The 25404-nt window shown below is 40.6% G+C and overlaps 1 protein-coding gene across 2 annotated transcripts in view; it reads right to left on the bottom strand.

The window, feature by feature from the left end:
* Positions 1-25404, bottom strand: part of Npsr1 (neuropeptide S receptor 1) — a 197341-nt gene that overhangs the window by 38945 nt on the left and 132992 nt on the right. The window contains exon 3 of one of the 2 annotated variants that reach the window (XM_059267528.1): positions 10472-10575. The exons of the other annotated variant lie outside the window; for it this stretch is intronic. Within the exon in view, the coding sequence (XP_059123511.1) occupies positions 10472-10575 (104 nt within the window). The remainder of the gene's footprint in view (positions 1-10471; positions 10576-25404) is intronic. 2 annotated transcript variants of the gene reach the window in all.

Raw genomic sequence — 25404 nt, 5'->3', positions numbered from 1 at the left:
TTGGCTCTTAAAGCTTCATCACATTTAAAAAAAAAACAACAAAAAACTATGATTATATCATTTACCCCTTCTCTCCTCCCTCTTTTCCTTCCCACTTCCTCTTCACTCTCTTCCAAATTCATGGCTTCCTCTTCTTTATCCACTGTAGTCATGTATACATACAAGTAAATAAACATATTCCTGAAATCTGACCCAGTTCAGTGCTGCCTGTACGTGCACGTTCCCAGGGATGACCACGTGGTATTGAATAACCAATTAGGGGGCACACCCCTGGGGAAGACCGATTCTCTGTCTCACAGCAGTTGTTAATTGCTTTTAGGTATTCATCTAGGGTGGGAATACAAAGTCCCGTTGGATTTCCTCCATCTGTGGTGGGATGTCAACTGTTGCTGGGATTTTCCAGGTCTTCTTCAGGCACCTATGTAGTTGCGATTTCCTGGGTATAGCTTCCCTGTCATAGATAGAATAGCCACAGGTCATTGGCTAGGCTTATAGTGCCAGCCATAATTTCCTGTTAAGACTTTAAATCCATTTAGATAGCAGTTGGTAACCCCAAGATAAAAATGCCACTGTTTCACCAATGTGGCAATGTCCCTCACCAATGCACAACAGTCCTTCTTGTAATTAATGTGCTTGACAGCAGAGTAGGACTACAGAATGTTCCTCTCCCTTGGCAAATTGCATAGCACCTTCTGATACTGTGAGAGCCATTCCTCAGGGATGAAGCTCTGGATCAGTTCAAGCTTAATTACACACACACACACACACACACACACACACACACACACACACGTGTGTGTGTGTGTGTGTGTGTGTGTGTGTGTGTGTGTGTTTAGTATAAGTTTAGGTAAATATGATGACTCCCTACATCTTTTTAAAACATCCTTAGAAGCATCCTCTCCTCTATTGCCTTCTCTCCTCCTTCCCCAGTTACCCCCTCTCCCATTTCTCTCTTCACAACATCTATATCCTGCTGGTCCGCATTCTAGGCCTTCTCCTCCAATCTCTGTTCCCTTTTACTTTCCTTATTTTTGTGATTATTCCAGGGTATATACTCACACCTATAGATTTGGAGCTAACAACCACAAATTAGAGAGAATATATGAAGTTTGCCTTTCTGGGTCTGGATTACCTCACTCAGTATAATATGCCCAGTGTCATACATTTACCTGGAAAGTACTTGATTTCATTTTTCTTTACAGATGAGTAGAATTCCCTTGTAGATATGTACCAAATTTCATTATTCATTCATTGAATGAAGGATGCTTAGGTTGTTCCATTTCCTAGTTATTGTTGAACAGATCAGCAATGAACATGGCTGAGAAAATATTGGACATCAGCCAGGCTAGGGTATAGCTATGACATATGGTAGATTTATTTTTGGCTTTTTGAAAATTCTCTTCAGTGATTTCCAGGGAGCCTGGATCAGTTTGCAATTCCACCCACAGTGAATACAGGTTCTCCTTTCCCTACAACCTCACCAGCATTTCTTTTAAGTTATTTTCTTAATATTAGCCATTCTGACTGGAGTGAGATGAAATCTCAAGGTTGCTTTATTTTGCATTTCCCTAATTGCTATGGATGATGAATACTTTCTAAGCTGTTTATTAGTCATTTAATTTCTTCCTTTGAGAACTTTCTATTCAGGGCCACAGCCCATTGTTTAAACACAGAAGACCAGATGAGACATCCAGCTCCTGGGCCTTTCAACCAGAAGATGTGTTGTTGTTTTTTTTCTCTCTTTTTGGGGGCCTGCCACCAAGCTCCAAAATAAATCATGCACAGAGGCTTATTCTTACTTGTAAACGCCTAGCCTTAGCTTGGCTAAGTTTCTAGCCAGCTTTTCTTAACTTAACTTATTCCATCTACCATTTGCCTCTGGGCTTTTCCTGTTCTCTTATTTCTGTAAATCTTACTCTTACTCTGGGGCTTGCTGTGTAGCTGGGTGGGTAACCCCTGATGTCCTCCTCCTTTTCTGGCTCCTCCTTTTCAATTCTCTCTTCCTAGATTTCTTCTTCTATTTATACCCTCTGCCTGTCAGCCATATCTATCCTTTCTCCTGCCTTGCCATTAGTCATTCAGTTCTTTATTATATCAGCAGGTGTTTTAGACAAGCCCAGTAACACAGTTTCACAGAGTTAAACAAACGCAACATAAACAAAAGTAACATATCTTAAAATAATATTCTGCAACAGAGACTGTTGTTGGATTAGCTGAACCACAGCCTGTAAGCCATTCTAATCAATCCCATTTCATATATATGTATATATTCATTTATTCTATCAGATCTGTTTCTCTAGAGAACCTTGACTAATATATGTATATATACACATATACACACACACACACACATACACACACACACACATACACAAACACATACACACACACACACACACACACACACACACACATACATATATGTGAACCGTAGGACTATTTTTCCTACTTATGTGAAAAATATTGTGAGTGTTTTGATTAGGATTGTGTTGAATATGTACATTGCTTTTGATAGAATTGTCATTTTCACAATATTAATTCCACCAAACCATGAGCATAGTCCCCCACCTCTTTCTCAATCTCTTTCTTCACTTATTTACAGTTTTCACTATAGATGTCTTTTACCTCTTTTGTTAGTTATTACTAGATATCTTCTGAAGCTATTTTGAACACTTTGTGCATGACTTATTTCTCAGCATGTTTGTGTTGCTGTTGAGAAAGGCTACTGATCTTTGTAAGTTGATTCTGTATCCTGTCACTTTGCTGAATTTGTTGATAGTTTTCAAAAGTTTCCTGATGAAAATTTTGGGATCTCTGTGTTTAATATATCATCTGAACACAGGAATAATTTGAATAGTTATTTTCCAATTTGTATCCATTTAATACATTTGTCCATTTCCTTGTTTTTACTTACTGATTTAGCTAGTGCTTCAAGAACCATATTGAAAAAGAGTGATGATTGGTGGACAAGTGAACAGCCATGTGTACTTATTGATTTTAATGGGGTTGCTTTGAGGTTTTATTCATTTAGGATGCTGTTGGCTTTGGGTTTGTCATATACAGCCCTTACTATGTTGAGCTGTGTTTCCTTTAGTCCTCCGCAATTGAAGACTTTTATCATGAAAGTATGTTGGATATTTTGTCAAAAGCTTTTTCTGCATCTATTGAGATGATCATGTAGTTTTTGTCTTTAAGTCCATCATATGATTTATTACTTTTTTGACTTATATATTGAATCATCCCCAAATCTCTGAGATAAAGCTAATGTGATTATGGCACACAGAATTTTTATATGTGCCTGTATTCAGTTTTCAAGTTTAAAATCTTAGATAAACAGAGAAGTCCACATAGCCAGGTCTCATCAAAAAAACACAAACAATGCAAAAGGCCAAGGCAGTATATTTCCCTCAAATCCATCATTCCTATAGAAATTTTCTCCAATGAGAATTACCTAAAAGAATTAGAGGATGCAGAACTCAAAAGAACAACCATAAACTTCATCAAATAATTCAAGGAATTAGAAGAAGACAAATAGTTCAATGAGCTTAAAGAGAATAGTAATAAATGCCTGAGAGATTCCCAGGAAAACACAAATATACAGATGAATGAATTGACAAAGAAAATCCAGGATTTGAAAACTGAATTCAATAAAGATTGTTGCTGGAGAACTTTTCTCCAGCTCCCGCCACCAAGTCCCGCCAGTTCCAGAGCCCACTTATAAAATAAACACACAGACTCTTACATTATTTAAACTGCTTGGCCATTAGCTCAGGCCTGTTATTGTCTAGCTCTTACTCTTATATTTAGCCCATTTCTATTAATCTTTACTTTGCCACATGGCTCATGGCTTACTGGTACCTTACATCTTTCTTGTCCTGATGGCGGCTGGCAGTGTCTCTCTCTCAGCCTTCCACTTCCCAGAATTCTTTTCCTTGTCCCGCCTATACTTCCTGCCTAGCCAATGGCCAATCAGTGATTTATTTACTGACCAATCAGCAACACACTTGACATACAGACCATCCCACAGCACTTCCCCTTTTCTTTTCTTAAAAAGGAAGGTTTTAACTTTAACATAGTAAAATTACATATAACAAAACAATTATCAAGCAAGAATTACAGTTACAATATTAAAGAAGAGATCCTATCTATCTTATATTTGTAAGTTTAAGGTTTTATATCTAACTTATCTTTTATTATAACTAAGGAAAATTGTAAGTATCTAGTCTTTAACCATATCAAAGACCTCAGAAGGATATATTACTACCTGAGAAATGGAGAAGGATATAAGCAACTTTTAGGAGTCTTGTAGGGTAGACAGAGACAGCTGGCAGCCTGGACAGTCATTCAAAGTTCTCTTGTAAAGTTGGGGCATCTGTCTTCAGCCCACAGGCCTAGAGTCTCTTATTCACTTTTTTCTGTGTCCTGTAGAATGTCTGGCAGTTTTCTCTGCAAAGCAGGAACCTGAAGGACCATTTTGTCAAGCAAAGTTCAGTGGTCACCTTTGTATGGGTCCTGCATGTCCAGTTGATCAGGCAGTCCAGGCAAGAACAGTTTCTTGCCCAAATGGCTATTTTTGTCAAGGTGAAGATAAACTCCATATGGAGTGTCTTTGATGCCCATCCTCCTCTCTGAAGTAAATCGGTGCTGTCAGGAGCAGACATGTCTCACTGTCCAGAAAGTCTAAATTTTTAAAACATTTTAAATGCCATATTTTGTAGGTCTTTGAAGTGTTTGAAGACTATCTATCTATCTGAAATATAACTATGTATACCTAGAAGACTTAACTAACATGGCTACAAATATGATTATCATAGATGACTAATTATTAATCTATTTTTTAATTATCCATTACAATTTTAAATGAGTTACATAAACATAATACCTCAAACAAGAATAGAAATATATATATACAGTATAACAAAATTAAGTTTAAACTTGTATCAATAAACTAAAATCTATAGCGATGTAAAACATTTTAAACAAGTTGTTACTCTTTAAAAGTAGGTTCATTAATCTACCCTTTCATCCTATCATATCTAAACTATCCCCTTTTTTGTTTTAGAAAGAGATTGTATTTATAATCAACCTGATTTAAATAAAAATATTGTTTTTTTTCTGTCCCACACCAGAGGGCTCTTCTGATTTGGGACACAAGAATCTCTTAACCATTTTTTTTTTTTTTTTGAGCAATATGTCTGGGTTTAGAGGGGGAGTGAGCCAATTCCATCTCTAAAGCCAGCTTGGTATATTTGGGAATTTGGGCGTAGCTTCTCTTACTACTTCCTGCTGGAGGGGGGCGCTGTATCTTCTGGAGACAGAAAGAAAATTTTAGGATCATGGAGTAGTCCGTGAGGCTGTATCGTCTGAGCCAGTTGACTTGAAACCATTCTGGATGTTGAATCATCTGGGCCATGGTGTCATTGGAGACCTTTCAGGGGGTCTTGGCTGGTCAAACCTGATGTATCTTAATCTGGAACAAATCCATAGTCTCTGGCTTTCTGTGGAAACAAGAGCAGAGACTCTTTTCCAAAGCAACATATCCTTATATCCAAATTTTGAAGTCAAGGTACCTTTAAAATATACATTTTGGCATAACTCAACAGCTTTTACAATCAAATGTTTTTCTGCAGTTACGAATATCAAAGAGAACATAATCCAGATTCTCTGTGTGGTAGTCATCTTTACGTGGCTTATTTTTTTATATTAGCTTGAGCCTATTGCTTTTAAACTGCAGCCTTCTAAGCCTGAAACGGCGCAGTGGCTGCTGGCTCCGCCCACTTCAGCTTCCCAACATGGCGGCGGTCCGCTTTCCGCCAGCTCTGGGAGCCATAACTCTCAGAAATAGTGGGTCTACATTTTTACCAAAGTAGCGTGTAGCCCAGAAACCTCTTTTTTTGTTTTGTACTAGCAAAGGCTAAATTCACCACACAGTTTAATGTGCTACTTGCAGAGGCCTCATTCCCACCACACTTCAGGTCGAGAGCGCACGCTAGGAACCCGCCAGTAGCTCAAACCGGCAGCTGCCGCTTATTTGAGAGAGACAATTAGGAAGCTGTTTTTAGGTCCGTTTTAGAATCTTTTTTCTAAGTTTTTAGGTGGAAACTCTTGCCACCACGTTGGACGCCATTTGTTGCTGGAGAACTTTTCTCCAGCTCCCGCCACCAAGTCCCGCCAGTTCCAGAGCCCACTTATAAAATAAACACACAGACTCTTACATTATTTAAACTGCTTGGCCATTAGCTCAGGCCTGTTATTGTCTAGCTCTTACTCTTATATTTAGCCCATTTCTATTAATCTTTACTTTGCCACATGGCTCATGGCTTACTGGTACCTTACATCTTTCTTGTCCTGATGGCGGCTGGCAGTGTCTCTCTCTCAGCCTTCCACTTCCCAGAATTCTTTTCCTTGTCCCGCCTATACTTCCTGCCTAGCCAATGGCCAATCAGTGATTTATTTACTGACCAATCAGCAACACACTTGACATACAGACCATCCCACAGCAAAAGATATATAAATATTAAATAGAACTCAAATGTAATGTAAATGATAATGGAACTGAAAAACTCAGTAAGCCAAATGGGGGACAAGGAACCTGAACCAGCCATCTTCTGTAACCAGGCAAGGCCTCGACCCACAGTTTGTCCTGCCTGCAGTGTTCTGGGACTGGAGCCTAGCAGAATTGTCATCAAAGGGACCAGAGAGACCATCAGCTGATGAAAGCAGATGCAGAGACCCATAGTCAAACATCAGGGAGCCCTTGCAGAGGATGGGGAGGAAGGATCCTAGGAATCAGAGGGGTCATGGACACCATGAGAACATGGCCCACAGAATCAACTGACCAGAACTCATGGGAGCTTACAGAGATCAGGGAACCCTGTAAGCATCTTACATATATGTCAGGGTCTGTAAGGCTTCTCTGCATATAAGTTATGGTTGAGTAGCTTAGTGTTCTTGTGGGATTCCTAACAGTAGAAGCAGGGGTGGTCTCTGACTCTTTTGCCTACATTCGGGACTCTTCTCTTACTACTAGGTTGCCTTGTCCAGCCTTGATTTAATGGTATGTGCCTGGTCTTATTGTAGCTTTTGTGCTGTGTTTGTCCCTGGGAGACCTGCTCTTTTCAGAGGGTAAGCAAGCATGTGCATGGGGTCGGAGGAGAACCTCAGGGAGAGGGGAGGTAGGAGGAGGGGCTGGGCAGAGGGAATGGAGAGGAAACTGTGTTCAGGACGTAATATATGAGAGAAGAATAAAAAATAGTTTAATTTTCCCACAGAAAATAGCTGGATTAGACAGAGAGAGCTTAAAAGCAATTTTAAAAGAAGTTATTCTGGCAGCTGATGGCTGCTTAGTGGACGTAAAAGTGACCAAACTCACTGTGGACACACTTCTTCCTGCTCTAATACTCTTAACAGCTATTGTGAGTGCATTAGAGGTAAGATGTGTGGTTGCTGTCTCTAAGAAGCTTTGGTGGTTTGCAGGGTCTCTATTTTTAAATAACTAATGTTTTTAAATATTAAAAAAGAAGAAATAATGTTGAGTTACTCTCTTACTATTGCTAATCTCTTGAACACTTCAGCCTGAAGAGAGGATTAAGTACAGGGAAGAGACTCTAGAAAGATAGCAAATGAAGCCACAACAGCTGAAACACTAACAACTAAAGACACAGACAGCAAAACAAAACAACGTGACATCAACACTTCTGAATCATATTAACAGCTTCAACTCTTCAATCTTAAAACACAAGCTGGTTGAATGGGTTGAGAAACAAAATCTGTCTTTATGTTGTCTACAAGAGACTCATCTTAACTCAAAAGATGGGGACCACCTAAAAGTGAAAGGATATAAAAAAGTATTCCAAGGAAATGGGACTGGGATGCAGGCAGATGTCATTATTTTAATATCTAACAACATAGACTTCAAACTAAAAGTAACCAGAAGAAATACAGGTGGTCAGTTCATTCTAGTCAAGGGGACGGTTATCAAAGACATTACAATCCAATCATAAATATATATACACCAAACTCTGCTGCACCAAGTTTCATAAAAGTGCAGTATTGAAATTAAAGACACAGATTAACACTAATCCACTAATTGTAGGTGACATTACCATGTATTTCTCAAATCAAGCAGTATGACAGAGGTAGCTTTTATCTCCTTGTTCAATACCGATTCATCTATATGAGCTCTTTATGATTCTATATGTATTGTAGTTGTGTTTTCTATTTGTGTGAGAAATGTAGTTGGAATTCTACTTGGATTCCATTGCATCTATGGATCGTTTAAAGCAGTTTTAGAAAAGCATTTCTTCTGATCCATGGGTGTTAACTCTCTTTCCATCTACTTGTCTCTTGTTTCTTTTTTCCTTTAATTTATTTAATTGTATATTTATTATTACTAGCTTTTAGACCTGACAGATACTTATCCAAATATATTCCTCAGTGTTTTATTATATTTTTGTAGTTATTATAAGTACAGTGGTTTTTACAATTCCTTTTTTGAATACTTTTGTGTGTAGGTATGCTCCATTTTTTTGTGTTTTGATTTTATATTCTGCAATTTTTTGGCTTTATTTATAATTCTAACTTTCTGGCAGGTTCCTTAGAGGCATTTCTGCTTCTGCATCTCTAATTTGGAAGTTTTCATTTCTTCCTGTTGGCAGCCTTTCCAGTTTTGTGGAAGTGGCAAAGCTGGCATCCTTGTCTTCTGGTGATCTTCGAGAAGGAGCATTGTACTATCATCACTGTTGAGTATGGTGTTAGCTGTGGTCCTGCCACATACAACATTTCTTGCATTGAGTTGCTTCCTTCCTATTCCTAATTTCTTGAACTTTTTTTAATTATGAAAAGATGTTAATCTTTGTCAGATGTCTTAGTCAAGGGCAATAGCTTTGGACCATCCCCATTTCCTCCTGACAATTGCAGAGGCCCATTGGAAAGAAAGTAAGCATTCTTCTCAGACCACACATTAGCTGTCAGTTATATAAGTGACCACCTTGGAAGAGAATTGCCTGGTCCCAGATCTGCCCTACAGAGGCTCAGTGCCATGGACCATGTGATGAACTTACACCTAGCCCAAGAAACCTATTCTTGAATTTTTGAATAACAGATACCACAAAGGGATAAATACATATTGTTTTAGGCTACTAAGCCTGGTTATAATTTGCACTTCTGCAATCAATTACTATTATAGTAATATAATAATTAAAATCAGCTCTCTTCACAAAAATATTCTCAACAAGAAGGTAGAAGACATTTTTCACGTAAGTATTGCATATTGATGACCATAATACCCCTGGCATGCTCAAAGGATTTGAAACAAATTCACTCTAACAAAATAGTGTCTCTCTGCAATGACTCCTTTTCAAGTTATGTTCAGAGTAGAAAAATATTAACATCACAACTTTTCCCATTTGTTTCCGAACAATGAAACAAGTGTTACCAAGACCCAAATGTAATAAAATGAATGAAACTACAATCTTACTTTTGAATCTGTATACAGATATCCTAAAATCCCTACCAAGTGGACTCTAAGAGGGCAATGCTTTCTAGATGTGCTGTTATACCTCTGTAAAGCTGAAATAATTTAGACCTGAAGAACTGCATAAGAACTGCACTAGAAACACATTAATGGGATATAATTGTAAGATTTGAAGCACAGGGTCTCTCACTGAACCACGGCTCACAGATTGCCTAGACTGGCTGGACAGTGAACTTTAGGGGTTGGACAGTCTCTGTCTCTCCACTGCTGGGGTTACAGATGCACATGATCTTGCCCAGATTTGATGTGGATGTTGGGGATACAAACTCAGTTCCTCATACATGCATTGCAGGCACTTTACCCACAAGGCCTTCTCCCCAGCACTGTTCAAATCATCTTATGCTATGTTGTAAATCATATATGCATATTAGCTATATATGCAGTTTATATTAAAGCATATCAACAGGCCCTGTGTATATAGATTTAAAAGTAGATCTTAGCAAAGATGAAGATATAGTAAGTACCCAGCTATAAAATATTTGAAGAAAGAGAATAATTTAGATAAGATGTTCAAATACCAATAGATATTTGAGAAAGTGAGTTTATTTGGTATTCAGGTGGTTAATATTTATTATTCAGACACTTGTTAACATTTTTCTAGAAGAGGAGACTGAGGATAAAACAGTAAGCATTCATAGAACTTTTGGGCATTATTTAACTGTAACATGTCAAAAATGTTACTACTTACCACCGTTTCACTCAACGCTGTATTTGTGATTTTCTTAATTGTTGCTTTGCATATACATTATTTATAGAGAAAGAAATACCCATGTTTTATAAATTATAGAAAATTTGGTTGTCCTTTCACTTAGGAAGAGGGGAGTGATTGGTTGCACATGAACAAAGGTTTAGTAGTTATTCCCTTCATGTTATCTCCAGAGCTGATGATGTGTGGCTTCAATGTGGCTCATCACACTGGGGAGGTGATTTCCATACCTGCAAATAGCGGATGACTCTGCAGACCAGGTCTGGGGCCAGGAAGTCTCCAGTGAATCGCCAAATAATATCTGTCAGGATGTTGATCAGTCCTGTGAAGGAATCTAACAAGAACACATGTTTCAATCTCTCCAAAATTTGTGGGTACACTGCAGTGAAAACAAATTCCTGGGTTGGTTTTATTTTCTCTTAGCTTAGCAGATGGCTACAGAGGAAAAGTGAAGCAGGAGCTCCTTGTCTTTAAATATCAGAATTTGTTTTCACCTAGAAAGAATTTCAGCTGTGACTAAGGAGGAATCAATAGTCCCAGGAGAGGGGCTTCCATACTAATGTAAGCACTGTGAGAAGGTTCAAAAGAAGACAAAACTTAAGACAACAAATGCTTACAGAATTCATTTCTGCCCTGTTATTGTTTGTTTTTGCTTTTTTTGGGGGGGGGGGGCGGGGGCTGGCCATCCAGTTCCCAAATAAATACACACATGGATGCTTATTCTTATTATAAATGCCTGGCCTTACCTTGGCTTGTTTCTTGCCAGCTTTTCTTAACTTTAAATTAACCCATCTGTCTTTTGCCTCTGGGCTTTCACCTTCTCTATTTCTGTATACCTTTCTTTCTTATTCTGTTGCTGGTTGTGTAGCTGGGTGACTGGCCCCTGATGTCCTCCTCCTTCTCTCACTCCCAGATCTCTTTCCCTCCTAGATTTCTCCTTCTGTAATTCTCTCTGCCTGCCAACCCCACCTATCCTCTCTCCTGCCTTGCTTGTTGGCCCTTAAGCTCTTTATTAGACCATCAGGTGTTCTAGACAGGCAAAGAAACACAGCTTCACAGAGTTAAATAAATGCAACATAAACAAAAGTAACACAACTTAAAATAATATTCTACAACACTGTCCTACACAGGGCAGACTATCATCTCGTTGCCTGTCTAACATAGGTGAAGACAGAGTACTGGAAGTTTTGAATCTTGATTTGTCTCATAGAATACTTTATTTTTTTTTAATTTTTTTAATTTTTATTTTGCAATACAATTCAGTTCTACATATCAGCCACGGATTCCCTTGTTCTCCCCCACTCCGGCCCCCCTCACCTTCCCCCAGCCCACCTCCCATTCCCACCTCCTCCAGGGCAAAGCCTCCCCCACATACTGAAATCAACCTGGTAGACTCAGTCCAGGTAGGTCCAGTCCCCTTCTCCCAGGCTGAGCCAAGTGATCCTGCATAGGCCCTAGGTTTCAAACAGCCGACTCATGCAATGAGCATAGGACCCGGTCCCACTGCCTGGATGCCTCCCAAACAGATCAAGCCAATCAACTGTCTCACCCATTCAGAGGGCCTGATCCAGTTGTTGGATAAAGCACAGGGACAAATAGCCAAACGAATGGAAACACATGAACTAAGAATACTTTATTTTTAATTTAAACTTTACGTTTTTGAGAATTTCGTAAATGAACACTCTATTTACATAATTTCATCCTCCTCCCCTTTCCATCTCCCCTCATGTTCCCTACCTGCCAATTCACAACCTCTTTTTAATTCTTATTGTTTTATGAGAATGTGTGTGTGTGAACACACACACACACACACACACACACACACACACACACACTACTAAGTGCATTTTGTGTGTTTTGGATATAGATGTGTAGACTTGATAACCTAAAGGGGACCTTACGCCTAGAGAAAACTTATTTTTCTCTTTCTCTCAGCAGCCATTTTTTGCTGTAGTGTTGTAGAATTAATATGCCTTCCTAGTGATAAATTATTCCACACACTTAGAGATTAGTTAAGAATAAGCTCTTTAATAATAGCCAGCCCCCGTCCTTGCCTGCACCCAGCCCACGTGCACCTGCGACAGGTGGGAGAATTGGTCCTGTGATCATAAGAGCGGGAGAGCTGTCCCTGATCCCTACCAGCTGCAACACTCAGGAGAGCAGGCCCTGTACCTCACCAGGGCAGCCCAGTAGAGCCAACCCTGTCAGTGCAGATGTGAGTGAGCCAGCCCCGAAATTGTGAGCATTGGAGAGCTGTCCCCATTACCCATCTGTCTTGTGGTAGCATGGGCAGGGTAGAGTGGCCCCCCACCTCTGCTCATTAATGCTTGGGGCAGGTAGGAGAGCTGGCCCCATGGTCATAAGAACGGGAGAGCCAACCCTATTAGTGCAGGTGTGGGTGAGCCAGCCCCAAAGTTGTAACCATGAGAGAGCTGCCCCCATTTCTCATCTGGCAGGACCAACACTACAGCTGCCCAGGCCTAGACTCAGGGTTATGACTTGGCCCGTCTCAACATCCACCCCACCTATGACCATCTTGAGCACATGAAGGAACATGATCCGCAGACCCAAAGCTGCCGGATCTCCATGAAACAGGGCAACAAGAGGATATGCAGGAAGAGTCTTAGTGAGGACCCAGCATCAATAGTGTAATAGAAACCAGAGGTCTCAAACCAGACCAAGGACTCTTTACAATGAACATTTGCAAGTATATGGACAAAGGAATTTATGGTGTGACTCACTGTGTCACACTGCAGCTTCCATGATGAATTTTTTCATTTTTTTTTCTTTTTTTCCTCTTAAATTTTGTTTTATTTGGGGAGATTGTGCAGGGGTGGAGAGCAAATGTAAAGGGATGGAGAAATGAATGGGATCAAGATACGTGATGAAAAAGACACATAGAATAAATTTTTAAAAATAATAATAATGGTAAAATAATAATAATGGTAAAAATAAATAGTAGCTTACATCCATCTCTGGCTAGTGCTCAGAGGAGTTGGTCTGGAACAGGAAGTTCTACTGGCTTATATAGGCCTTAGACTCATGCCTTCCATACACACTGTCATCCTTAAGTCTCTTTCAGATCCAGACCCCTCTGTTTCTACAATTTAAACAGAGATTGCACGTCTGGCCACTGGGTGAATGAGAGATTTACAAGCAAATATACTTCCATAATTATGTAAGTGCAGCAGAATTGCTCTTTTCAAATAGTTGTTACCCAGGTTCACCTTGCTCACCTGACAGAATTATGCTTCATCTGATAGGAACACAGGGGACTTAATGGGAGACAAGGACTTATTGGTGGCTGTGACCCTGAGCTGCCCCCTTGTGCTGATGGTAGAGGAATATTCTTTGGTATAAGAATGGGCCTAATGGCTAGCAGTAAGTCAAGGTTGTCTCCTTCTGTTATGGGATGGAGCCTAACTGGAAATCAATCTTAGTGAATAAGTGTTAGCAGAAACTTTCTTTGCAACACCACACTTCAATTATTGTACAAAATATTCTTACAGTTTCTAACAAGCCTGGCTAGTACACTATTATCTACCATTGGAGGTAACACTCCTTTAGCCAATTTCTCTCTGTAATTTAATATTTCCTAAGCAAATGTGGTGCTTTGAAAGAGAATGGCCCCCAATGGGAGTGGCACTTTTAGGAGGTATGGCCTTGTTGGAGCAAGTGTGTCACTGTGAGGTTGGACTTTGAGGTCTCTTGTTCAAGTTGCCCTCAGTGTGACTTTTAGTCAACTTCCTGTTGAGTCAACATGATGTAAGACTCTCAGCTCCAGCACCACGTCTGCCTGCATGCCACCATGCTCCTTGTCGTGATAATGGATGGAACCTCTGAAACTGTAGGTGAGCCACCAATGAAATGTTTTCATTTGTAAGAGTTGCTGTGGTCATGGTGCCTCTTCACAACAATAAAAACCCCAACGAAGGCAGCAAGTTTATGAGTCAATCCTTTATAGCATCAGTTTTACTTCTTTGAGTTTTCCTGCATTAGTAGCTCTTCATCTAGGGTTGATGAAACGCTTGTAGCATTGCAACTTAAACCCAAGACCTTACAGATGCTAGCAATGTGCTCTAACACTGAGCTACATGCCAGGGCCTAGTTTACTTCTCTTAAAGTAAATTAGCTGTTTTAAAATAATGGGTCTCATCATTTCATTTTCAGACTTGTATATACCACACTTTAATAATATGTGCACCTGTTATCATCTCCTGTCACATCCCTCTGTGAAACTTATTCACATTTTAAAATTTCCCATTTGACTCATCATTATATTTTCATGCCCCCTTCAAGTATAGACTTGCCATATGAGAGAAAACAGAATATTTGTCTTTCTGGGTCTGGCTTATTTTACTTAACAGGACTATTTCTGGATCAATAAAAAATCCATTTCTCCATTGATAAACACCTAGGCTGTTGCCATAAGTGGGCTTTGTGGGTAGTTTCACAATAACGTCCAGGTATCTCTTCCATATGCTGGTTTTGATTCCTTTGGTATATACTCAGGGCTGGCAAAGGGGGTTATACTATGGTTTGTTTTAGTATTCTAGTTTCATTTCCATTGTGATAAAATATCCTAACAAAGAACAACTTAGTGGCTTCGATTCCAGGTTCAGCCTATCTTTGAAGGCAATTAAGGCAGAAATTCATGCAGGTGGTCTAGTCAAGAGAAGAGAGAGAGTGGACACTTGCTTGCTTTCTTGCAGCCTCTGCTTAGCTGGTTTTCTCCACCCTCATGCAGAGCTTAGCCCGTGAAAAGGATCCACCTATGCTCAGGGTGGGTCTCTAACCCCACTAAACAATCCACAGAATTCTCCATAGGTGTGCTCACAGGCCAATCTGACCTAGACAATTCCTCATCTAAGACTCCCTTGTCATGTGATTCTAGGTTATGGCAAATTGCTTTGGCTTTTGAGGAACCTTCATACTGATTTTCACAATAGTGGGACTAATTTATATTTCTACTTGGCAACATTTATCCCCCCCCCCCCCGCCCACGGCCTCTTTCTCTCTCTGGTTTCTTGAGACAGGATTTCTCTATGTAGCCTTGGCTGTCCTGGAACTATCTCTTTAGACCATGCTGGCATATGGCCGAGAAGTCACAGAGATCCACCTGCTTCTGCTTCCTGAGTGGGGAATTAAAGGAGTGCACCACCACTGCCCCACTAAAAGAGTCCCTTTTCCTTGAATCTTGAGAACATTTCTTCTCTTTTGGTTTGCATTTCTTCCTTCTTTCCTTCCTTTTTCCCTCCCTCCCTCCCTCCCTCCCTCCCTCCCTCCCTCCCTCCCTCCTTCCTTCCTTCCTCCTCTCCCTCCCTTCCTTTCTTTTATTCTGATTAATTTTGATATTTGACTGTTTCATACACGTGTATAACATACTTGAACCCCATGCCTCCCTTCCCCCACTTTCTGTGATCTTTCATCCATTCCAGTTTCATGACTTTTGGTTTTGTTCTGTGACCCATTTAACCAGGATTGCCTGTGTGACAATTGGATTGAAACCATGTACTGGAATTTGGCTGGGACTTCAGTGGGGATAAAACAGAGGCAATTATTCCCTTTCTCCTTGAGGTTAACAGTAGTAAGTAGTTCAGCAGTGAAGGATAGGGACTTGAGCTCCTCCTCCATCCCTTCCTGACTGTTGATTGACCCATTCTTCTTACATGGTACAAACATCCACGGTTGCTGTGAGATTATGATTGGAATGACCTGTCTTGCCCAGTTGCATACTTTCCAGCCTTTCTCCTTATTTTTAGGTTTTACACTTTTTCCAGCCCCTCTTGCAGTGTTCTCTGAGCCTTAGAGAGGATGGTATAAATGTCTTTTTAGGGCTGAGCACTCATTCATCACTTATACTCACCTTGTGCAGCCATGAATGTTTCTCATGGCTCACTGGAAAGAGAGGATTTCCTGATTAAGTCTAATAGTAAAGTTTATCTATGTGTATAAACATAATATTCAGAGGGCAGCTTGACATTGTGTCAATCTAGCCAAACAATTATTCCATTCCTTCCAGAGCCCCTGGTCTCCCCCTGCAATGGGTTATTGACCAGGTTTCCAGTACCTCAAATCCAGAGAGCAATTTCTTATTCCCATAACTGTACAGCGACTACTGTACAACTGAGCACATCTTACATGGCAGATTGTTCTGTTACCTCATAGGACTAACACCTGAGTAAGGCAAATGATAGGGTTTCTACCCCCACAAACCTGGAGAGCACCTTCTGGGACTACGAAATGCAAGTAGCTGGAAAGGAGGACAATCGTGGCTCAGTTTCAGCTTGTTTTCTCTGTAGTACACAGCTCAGGTAAGCTGTTGTCTTCAGCAATTGGGTCTTATCATCCAGTTCTGGTGGGGAACCAACAATAATGGCCGGGAAATGGAGAGATGGCTCAGCTTTTAGGAGTAACTTGCTTCTGTTGCAGAGGACCCAGTCTTGGTTCCAAGCACCCACAGGTAGGCTGACTCATAGCTGTCTGCAATTCCAGTTCCAGAGGGCAGGGGACCCTCCTCTGAACTCTGTGGGCACTGGACACACATATGGCATGCATACATGCAGACAAAACACTTAAACGCATAAATAATTTTTTTAAATGAAAGGCAAGAGCCTTTTATGGTTTGGAGGGCCTCTGGGGCTTCTCTGACCAAAAATTCAAAAAAGGATGGGGTCCCACCTCTGTCACGGGGCTTTTGTTCAATAACTCATGGCTTTTGGGAAAATCTTTGTCTGGATACAGCATTTATGTTTGTTAATTTTATTTTCGCTTCACATTTTATTTATTTATTTGTTTATTTTACTATTTTGCTTGTTTTCTTGATAGACTTTCTGATGGGGACTATGGAATCTTAAAGCACTTTTCATTTTTTTTTAAGGAGGATGTCTTGAGAGCAAGTAGTTACTCTGCATCACGTTGTTACTGGGCCCTTTCTGTCCTGCAAGAGACGCTGCCTCTTCTCCCAGTGCTGTAGCTGTTTATGGGCAGTACACCCCATCTCTGACCCTCACTTTCTCTGACCCCTGAGATGGTCAGCACCACCCACCACCCACTGGGACTTTCAGATTTCTTAAATGTGTGGAAACCCACACAACGGGGTGAGTGATTACAGACCTGGCCTCACAGCACAGGGAGCCTATGACTGGGCTCATGACCCTGGAACTCGGTTCGAATCACGCACCTCACAGCAGCTGTTCTTGAAGAGTCCTGGAATGAACTTCTGAAGCCCCCCAAGAAGTATAGGTTAAAGACAGGGCTCCAAAAGGACAGGATGATATCCTTTGGAATGCGTCTCACGTGATTAGATCCCTCTTTCTGGTGTTGTATCCTTTAACAGAAGCTCACAAAGGTCTTAGAACCAAGAGGTAGAGGGAGGAAGGCCTCAATTCACCTCCCTCCCAGTGGCCGGACTGGGAGCCTTCAAGTCTTGTGCCTGCCGCTATGTTCCCCATTTTGTTTCTCTGCAGGTAACAACAATAAGTATCAAAGACAAGTACCCAGGCACTACAAGAGAATTGTTGCAGTCTGGGAGAAAATAAACCCCGTGGCAATCCCGAGCTGTAAGAGACATCCTTTTTCCTTCCTTGCCTCTCTATTTCCATTTCTTTTTTCCTTCCTTCCTTCCTTCCTTCCTTCCTTCCTTCCTTCCTTCCTTCCTTCCTTCCTTCCTTCCTTCCTTCGTGTGTGTGTGTGTGTGTGTGTGTGTGTGTGTGTGTGTGTGTGGTGTGGTATATGAATGTGTGGTGAAGTGCACATGTGTGTGCAGATGCATGTGCCCACAGAAGCCAGAGGAGGCTATCAGGTGTCCTTCTTAATCACTCTCCACTTTATTTCCTTGAGCAAGGTCTCTAACTGAATGAACTAAGCTTGCCATTTTTTTTTCAGCTAGAGTAGCTAGCCAGCCAGCTCGGATCCTTTTGTCTGTATGGGATCACACAGTCACATCTAACTGTTTATATGGTTCTAGTGTGGTCCATACTCAGGTCCTCATGCTTGCTCAGCAAGTGGTTTTACCCAATGAGCCATCTCCCTATCAGATGACTCTATGAGAACAGTCACTACTGATCAGGGCAATGAAGAGCCTGAGAACTGTGGACTGTGGCCAATCAAACAGAACCAAAAAGGAGCTTCTCTTAGGAAGAATGGTGTGCTGAGTGAGTGGAATGGATGGTGGACTTATTTGGATATTTTCTGTTGATTTACTTTTTCCCTCATTGCAAAATAATGGGGAAAATACTGATGCTTCTGTAGATCTAAGAGGCTCTATGAACAATTATAGTGTACACTGGTAAAATCTATTTCTCCCCTCGAGCTTAATCTTAAATAAGCCTATTTCTGGTAGTGCAGTAGCCATGGAACTGTGCTATAGCATTTGCTAGTTGCTATTAAGCAAATGATGCTAGCTCTGATCAGTAAAAGCTATTTAGTTACCTTAGTAATTGAGTACATTGCAAACAAAATGCTCCTAAGAGGTAATTAATAGGACCTTGGGAACAAAGGGTACACTTTTAAAGATCTAATTGTGTGCATAGATTGCCCCTGTTTCCTACAATTCATTACATAGAAGATACCAGAAAATAGTGAAAAGCAGAAAACCACAGCAGAGTGCACTGGGCATTGTTGCTTCTTTGAGGGCATCCTGTAAATGAGAATGTGGGTTCTAAAGTGAAGCCAATACATAAGTAAAGTAGGGAGAAGCAAAGGGTGATGCCACAGTGTGGTCAAACCCAAAGGATAGGAAGGCAGACAGGTCAAAAGGTCATGAGGGACAGTGGCTCTGAGTGAGGAAGGGAATGATGAAGGGGTAGACGTCAGAAATAACATGCGTCTATATATAGTGACATCAGTTTGCTGATTCTAAAGCTGAAACAGGAGTTAGCAAGTGGCAAGAGTGACGCTATCTGAAAGAACTCCATTCTTCAAACAGAGGAGATATTAAACACTGTATCCTGCAATTCTTTGCAGAGAGACTCATTTTCATATTGGGGAAAGGATCAGTTCAGTAGGTCAGCTACTGGAATTAACATTGGACTAGTTGGAGAACTGTTTAGAAGTCTGAGAAACAGATCATTGGTCCCATGTTTGTAAGCAGAAGTGGGGGTGTGGGGAATGGTGCATGCTTGGATAATCTTAATGTGGCGAAATGAGGATTTAATAAGCGATCATTATAGTTTTTAGCATTCCTTCCATGGGTATCACTGGTAGACGGTAGTGCCTTCAATTAATTCTGAGGATGCCAGAGGATAAACTCATTAAGATGGAACATTAATGAGTTTGGGTTTTCCTAGGGCATTGGACAATCAACCTGCAGTGCTATCATTGATAGAGTTGGATTGAGATATACTGTTTTTGTATTTTTTCATATTGTTGTGCCTTTCCTCTCTTCTATTTCTTCCTGTCATAACTGATCTTTTCATTTCATTTTTCTACCTGCTATTATCCTATCAACTCTATTTTGTTTGGTATTAACTGGAAGTTTGTAATGTATAGCTTTGATTTTTCATAGTTTACTTTCATCTAATATTGTATACATTTTTCTATAATGTGCAGGCTTCTATGGCTAAGTCACTCACAAATTTTGTGCTACTGTTTATGTATTTAGGGTTTACATATATTATAAAATACGCCATTACAATTTTATTATAAAATTATCCTTTACAGTTATTATTTAAAAATATGAAAAATGGTCCCTTGCCTGCCGGCCTATGAGATACCTAATCCACCATTCTGCTCAGCACAGTTCAATGTCGAGCCTGACCTTGAACTCCAGATAGATCCCCAAACTGATTCCCCCACCTACCTGTCTGATGTCCATCTCACACACTGCCTTGCTTGGCACATGAAGTCTGACTCAAAACTGATGGACCACCTTCAGAACCTGGAAAGCCCTCTGCAAACTTCAAAAGATTGATGGACACAATTTTCTAAGGCTGCGGAAAATTTAACCCTAGGCTCAGAAGTTTTACCTGTCCCCAGCTGAGCTGAGACCATGTCTGACACCCCATTTGCACACCAACACAGAGTGGCCCCAAGACTGAACACTGAGCACCATTCAGCTTGTCCACAACTTAACAAGATGAGGGTAATATCAAATAACCAACCACTCAACAAAGGCAAGATAGCCAGATCAAGTCACATCACCAGTGACCTAACTCCAGATGCCTGGGTTCCATTGCAAAAACACAAACGGGAATACACAAAACAATGCATTTCCCCCAGAAATCAGCACGCCACTGTAAGGTCCCCTGAGAAAAACCACTCAGCTCATGCACAGAGCAATGATTTCAAAGCAGCAGTGTCAAGGAACTAGAGAGGGCTTGAGCAAATGATGGAAGGAAGCCCTGAAAACACAAACACTTGAGTGAAAGAAGGAAATTCATTCAAAATATGGAAATTTAATAAAGAGATAGACTCTCTGAAAAGAGCTCAAATGAAATAAAAATTGAAATGAAAAACTTAGGAAGTCAAATGAACAGCTCTTAGGAACATTTCACCAACAGATTCAGTTAAGTAGAGGAAAGAATGTCAGGTCTCAAGGAAAAGGTAGAAGAGAAGTTAAGAAAATGTTAAAATCTTAAAAAACAATAACAACAACAACAACAACAACCAGGAATCAAATGGAACACTTAGAAATTCTGAGACACTGTGAAAGAACAACCCTATGAATAATAGGTATAGAAGGAATTTTTTTCTGTGCCCAGGTTAAGGGTACAGACAAAAATTAACAGAATCATGAGAAAAAAAATCCGGTCTAAGGGGTAAATGCTTATTAAGGTACAAGAATCATAGAGAAGATCAAACAGACAGGAGGGGGAAAGAAACCCTCACGTCACATAATAAAAACACTAAATGCACAGAACAAAGAAAAGACATTGAAGGAATCAACAAACAAGAAATAAAATATTCAGTGGAACCTTAGAAAGCAAGAAGGGCTTGGCAGATGTTCTACAAGTTCTGAAAGACCACAGATGACAGGCCAAATTATGATACCCAGCAAAACTATCCGTCATAATCAAAGGAGAAGTAAAACCTTCTCATGAAAAAAACTGATTTGAGGAACTTTTATGTACAAAGCTGGCTCTACATAGGATGCTAGAAGAAATACTTTACTCTTAAGATTAAACAAACAAGAGGGCACAAGGAATATATAATCTCAAAGAACAGTTAACTGAAATGATATAGGAAAACACCACAGTATCAACAAAAACTAAAAGGAATTATTTAACATTATTCAATAATAACTTTATTAATAGTTTCAATTTTACAATTAAATAAATGACACAAAGTAACAGATTAGATTAGAAAACAGGATCCATCTTTGGCTGCCTCCAAGAAATGCACCTTGTCATTAACAATTGATGCCACCTTAGGATAAAATGATGGAAAAAGTCATTCCAAGCAGCCAGAATTAAAGAAGCAAGAAGTTAATAAAATATTAGATGAAAAGGGAGACTACAAAATATACTGAGGCAACTTAGAAAGTTATAAGGACATAATTTAAAAACCTATACTTCATGCCAGGTGGTGGTGGCACACGCCTTTAATCCCAGCACTCAGGAGGCAGAGGCAGGAGGATCTCTGTGAGTTCGAGGCCAGCATGGTCTCCAAAGCAAGTTCCAGGAAAGGCACAAAGCTACACAGAGAAACCCTGTCTCGAAAAAACCATAAAACAAAACAAAACAAAACAAAACAAAAAAACCCTATACTTCACTGAACTGGAAAAATCTAGAAAAGAATGGTGGATTTATAAATATGATTTATTAAATCAAGATGAAGTAAAAAATTTAAGTAGATTCATAACAAAAAAAATCAGACAAAATAGTAATTACAAATTCTCCCATCTCTGCCCCTGCCCCCCACCAGCTGCCACACTCGGGAGAGCAGGCCCCGCACCTGGCCTGGGCAGGACAATAGAGGTAACCCTGTTGGTGGAGGTATGGATGAGTCAGCCCAAGGCTGTGAGAATAGGGCAGCTGTCCCCATGACTAGTGTGGGCAGGGGAGACATGCCCCTCATTACCCCCTACGCCACACTGCCTGTGAGAGGTGAGGGAACTGACCCTCCTCCTTACCAGCTGCAGCACTCAGGAAAGTGGGCTCTGTTCTTTGCCTGGGCAGCACAGTAGAGATGACCCTATTGGCAGAGGCAGGTGAACTGGCCCTGAGGGTGTGAAAGTGGGATAGCTGGCTACATCCCCTTGTCTTCCATGTGGTGGTGAGGGTGAGGGAAAGATGCCCTCCCTTCTTACCCCTGCTACTCGTGGTGGATGAACAAGCTGACCCTCCCTCACACCAGCTGCAGCACTCAGGAAAGTGAACCCTGAACCTCTCCTGGGCAGCACAGTAGAGCTGACCCTATTGACAGGGAAGTGGGTGAACCACCCTGAGACCATGAACATGGGAGATCTGGACCCAATTCTCATCTGCCATATGACAGCATGGGCAGGGAAGAAATCCCCCACCCATCAATGCCTGAGGCAGGTGGGAGAGCTGACCCTGAGGTCATAAGAGGGGGAGAGCTGGCTCTGCCCCTCATCAGCGGCAGTATTCGGGAAAGTGGCTCCTATACCACACCTGAGCAGCACAGTAGAGCTGGCTCTGAAGGCGTAGGTGTGGAGAACCAACCCTGAGGACAGTTAACACAGAGACCCTCCAGGGGTTAACATGCAGAGGACAAGAGACTACGGATTAATTGGCTCTAAATGGGATGTATCTGTCACATACCTTCCCCCAAGTCTCAGGGGGTTTTGTGGAAGATGGAGTGGGGAGATTTTTAAGATCCAGAAGTAGTGGGTGACTCCAAGGAAACAATGTTTTCACAGACACAGCAGGGCAGGTGCACATAGGAACTCACAGCTGTTGTGACAGCATCACAAAGCTGCTGTGACAGCATGCAGATCTGTGCAGATCTGTGCAGATCAAGCCAGACGAAAATCCCAGCATGGAGTGGCAACGGTGAGCATCAAGTATCACCCCCAGCAGAGGGGTTATTGACCATTTGTTAGTTTCTGATTCAATGAGAGTCAGGTTTTTATTTATTTATTTTACTGGTCTTGTGTCTGGTTTATAAATCACAGTCCATAGTTGGCCCCCGTAGAAGAGTGGATGGGCAACACAAACTGGATTCAATGGGAAAACAAAACAAAACAAAACACAAAAGAATGAAACGCAAAGTTGGGTGAATAGGGATGTGAATGTGGATGTGGATGAAAATACAATGCATGAAATTCTCAAAGAATTAGTAAACATATTAAAAAAACAAACGTGTTTTTTTGCACTATTCTTCCATTTTTAAATTTTTTTTCTGAGCTCTTCATGTGTGATCTGGGGTCACTATCATACCATCAGATACCCATCTCACATTTCTTTCTTTGTTTAAAGATTGATTTTTGTTGTTAAGCGTGTGTATGAAAGTATGCATGTGTATACATCAGTGTAGGTGTCAGAAGAGAGTGTTGGATCTCTTGGAACTGGAGTTGGGGATGACTGTGAGCTGCCCATCATGGATGCTGGGAGGTGAACTCGGGTCCTCTGCAAAAGCAGTTTGAGTGCCTAACTGCTGAGCTATGGCTCCCCCTTCCTCTAACATGCCTTGAAATAGATCCTTGATGGAATGCTTCCCATTTTATTTTTGCTTCAAAAAAATCTGGATTTTTTTTTCTTCCAGATGTAGAAGTCTGAGTGATCTTTTCCTCTCCAGTTGGCTTTAAAGATGCTGTTTCATCTTTTGTCTTGAACGGTTTCTGACTAGATGTCTGGGCAAATCTTACCTTTGTTTCTTTTATGTAGTATGCCTGTATCTCTTCACCTAGCTGCCTTCAAGCTTTCTATTTATCTTTCCCAGATTTTTGATACAGTTTTGCTTACTCTTTTTAAAATAATTATTCTGCTTCAGGTTAAAAATTTTGGGTCTATGATTTGAGTCCATTCATTGATTTTTTTGAGTATTGTAGTGATTATGCAAATAATTCCATCATTTATTCTTACTTCATTCTCTTTCTTTCCTTCCCTCTCTCCTTTCCCCTTTTCTTCTAGCTCTCTTTTCTTAATGAGGTTTATTTTAATGAAATAGTATTGAACTACTTCAACCCCCCCTCTCCCTCCCTCCCTCCCTCCCTCCCTCCCTCCTTCCCCCCTCTCTCTCTTTCTCTCTCTACCTCCCTCCCTCTCCCTCTCTCTCTCTCCCTCTCCCTCTTTTCCTTCCTTTGTTTTGTTTTGCTTTTTTGAGACAGGGTTTCTCTGTGTAGCCTTGGCTGTCCTGGAGCTTGCCCTGTAGACCAGACTGGCCTTGAACTCATGGAGATCTGCCTGTCTCTGTGGTGTGTCTCACCACAGCCCTGCTCAAGTTTCCTTCTTTTGACATTTACTTAGATTGTTTATTGTAGGAATATTCAAACCAACTTTACTTTTTTATGTAAGTAAAAATTTAGTTTTAAATATATGTGCAATTGTGTAGAAAGTCGACTCTCAAGCTAATTCATATGTTTTCTTCCTTATCTTTCTTTTCCATCATTTAATAAACTTTTATGGAAATTTTTTGATGCACTATGTTTGATCCAGGGTTTCCTGTCGCCTATTCCCATTTATGCTCGCTCTCTCTCTCTCTCTCTCTCTCTCTCTCTCTCTCTCTCTCAAAACAAACAAAAAACACCCTGAAATACACACAGAAAAAAAAAAAAACGCACAAAATAAACATGCAAAGAATCAATAAGACAAAAAAAAAAAAAAAAAAAAAGAAAAAAAAAAAAGACCAAACAAAGCAAAACCAGACAAAAAGTCTACAGGAATGTTGAGTTTCTTTTGTGTCGGCCCACTGCTTCCTGGCATGGGGCCTGCCCCTGAAGTTCTTAATTTTTGCTTTTGCTTCTCAAAGCCAAGAGATGGTCCCTCAGATTAATTTTGTGAACTTTTAAAGTTTTTCTCAAACTTCCACTTCAGTAGATATTCCCTGTCTATCAAAATGTTTATACTGTTCCCTGATGTTCCCCTCTCCTAGAATGGTTCCCTCTGTTGATCACGTTTATTCACTAGATGTTAAGCAGCTTTTGTTTTAAAGTCGTTTTAGAAGTTAAAAAAAAAAAAAAGGCTAGAGAGATGGCTCAGTGGCTAAGAGCTGGTACTGCTCTTACAGAGAGCCCTGGTTTGATTCCCAGCACCCACCT

This window comes from Peromyscus eremicus, chromosome 7, assembly GCF_949786415.1.
Source record: "Peromyscus eremicus chromosome 7, PerEre_H2_v1, whole genome shotgun sequence".
Taxonomy (NCBI): Eukaryota; Metazoa; Chordata; class Mammalia; order Rodentia; family Cricetidae; genus Peromyscus; species Peromyscus eremicus.
This window is presented reverse-complemented; position numbering and strand designations above follow the sequence as displayed.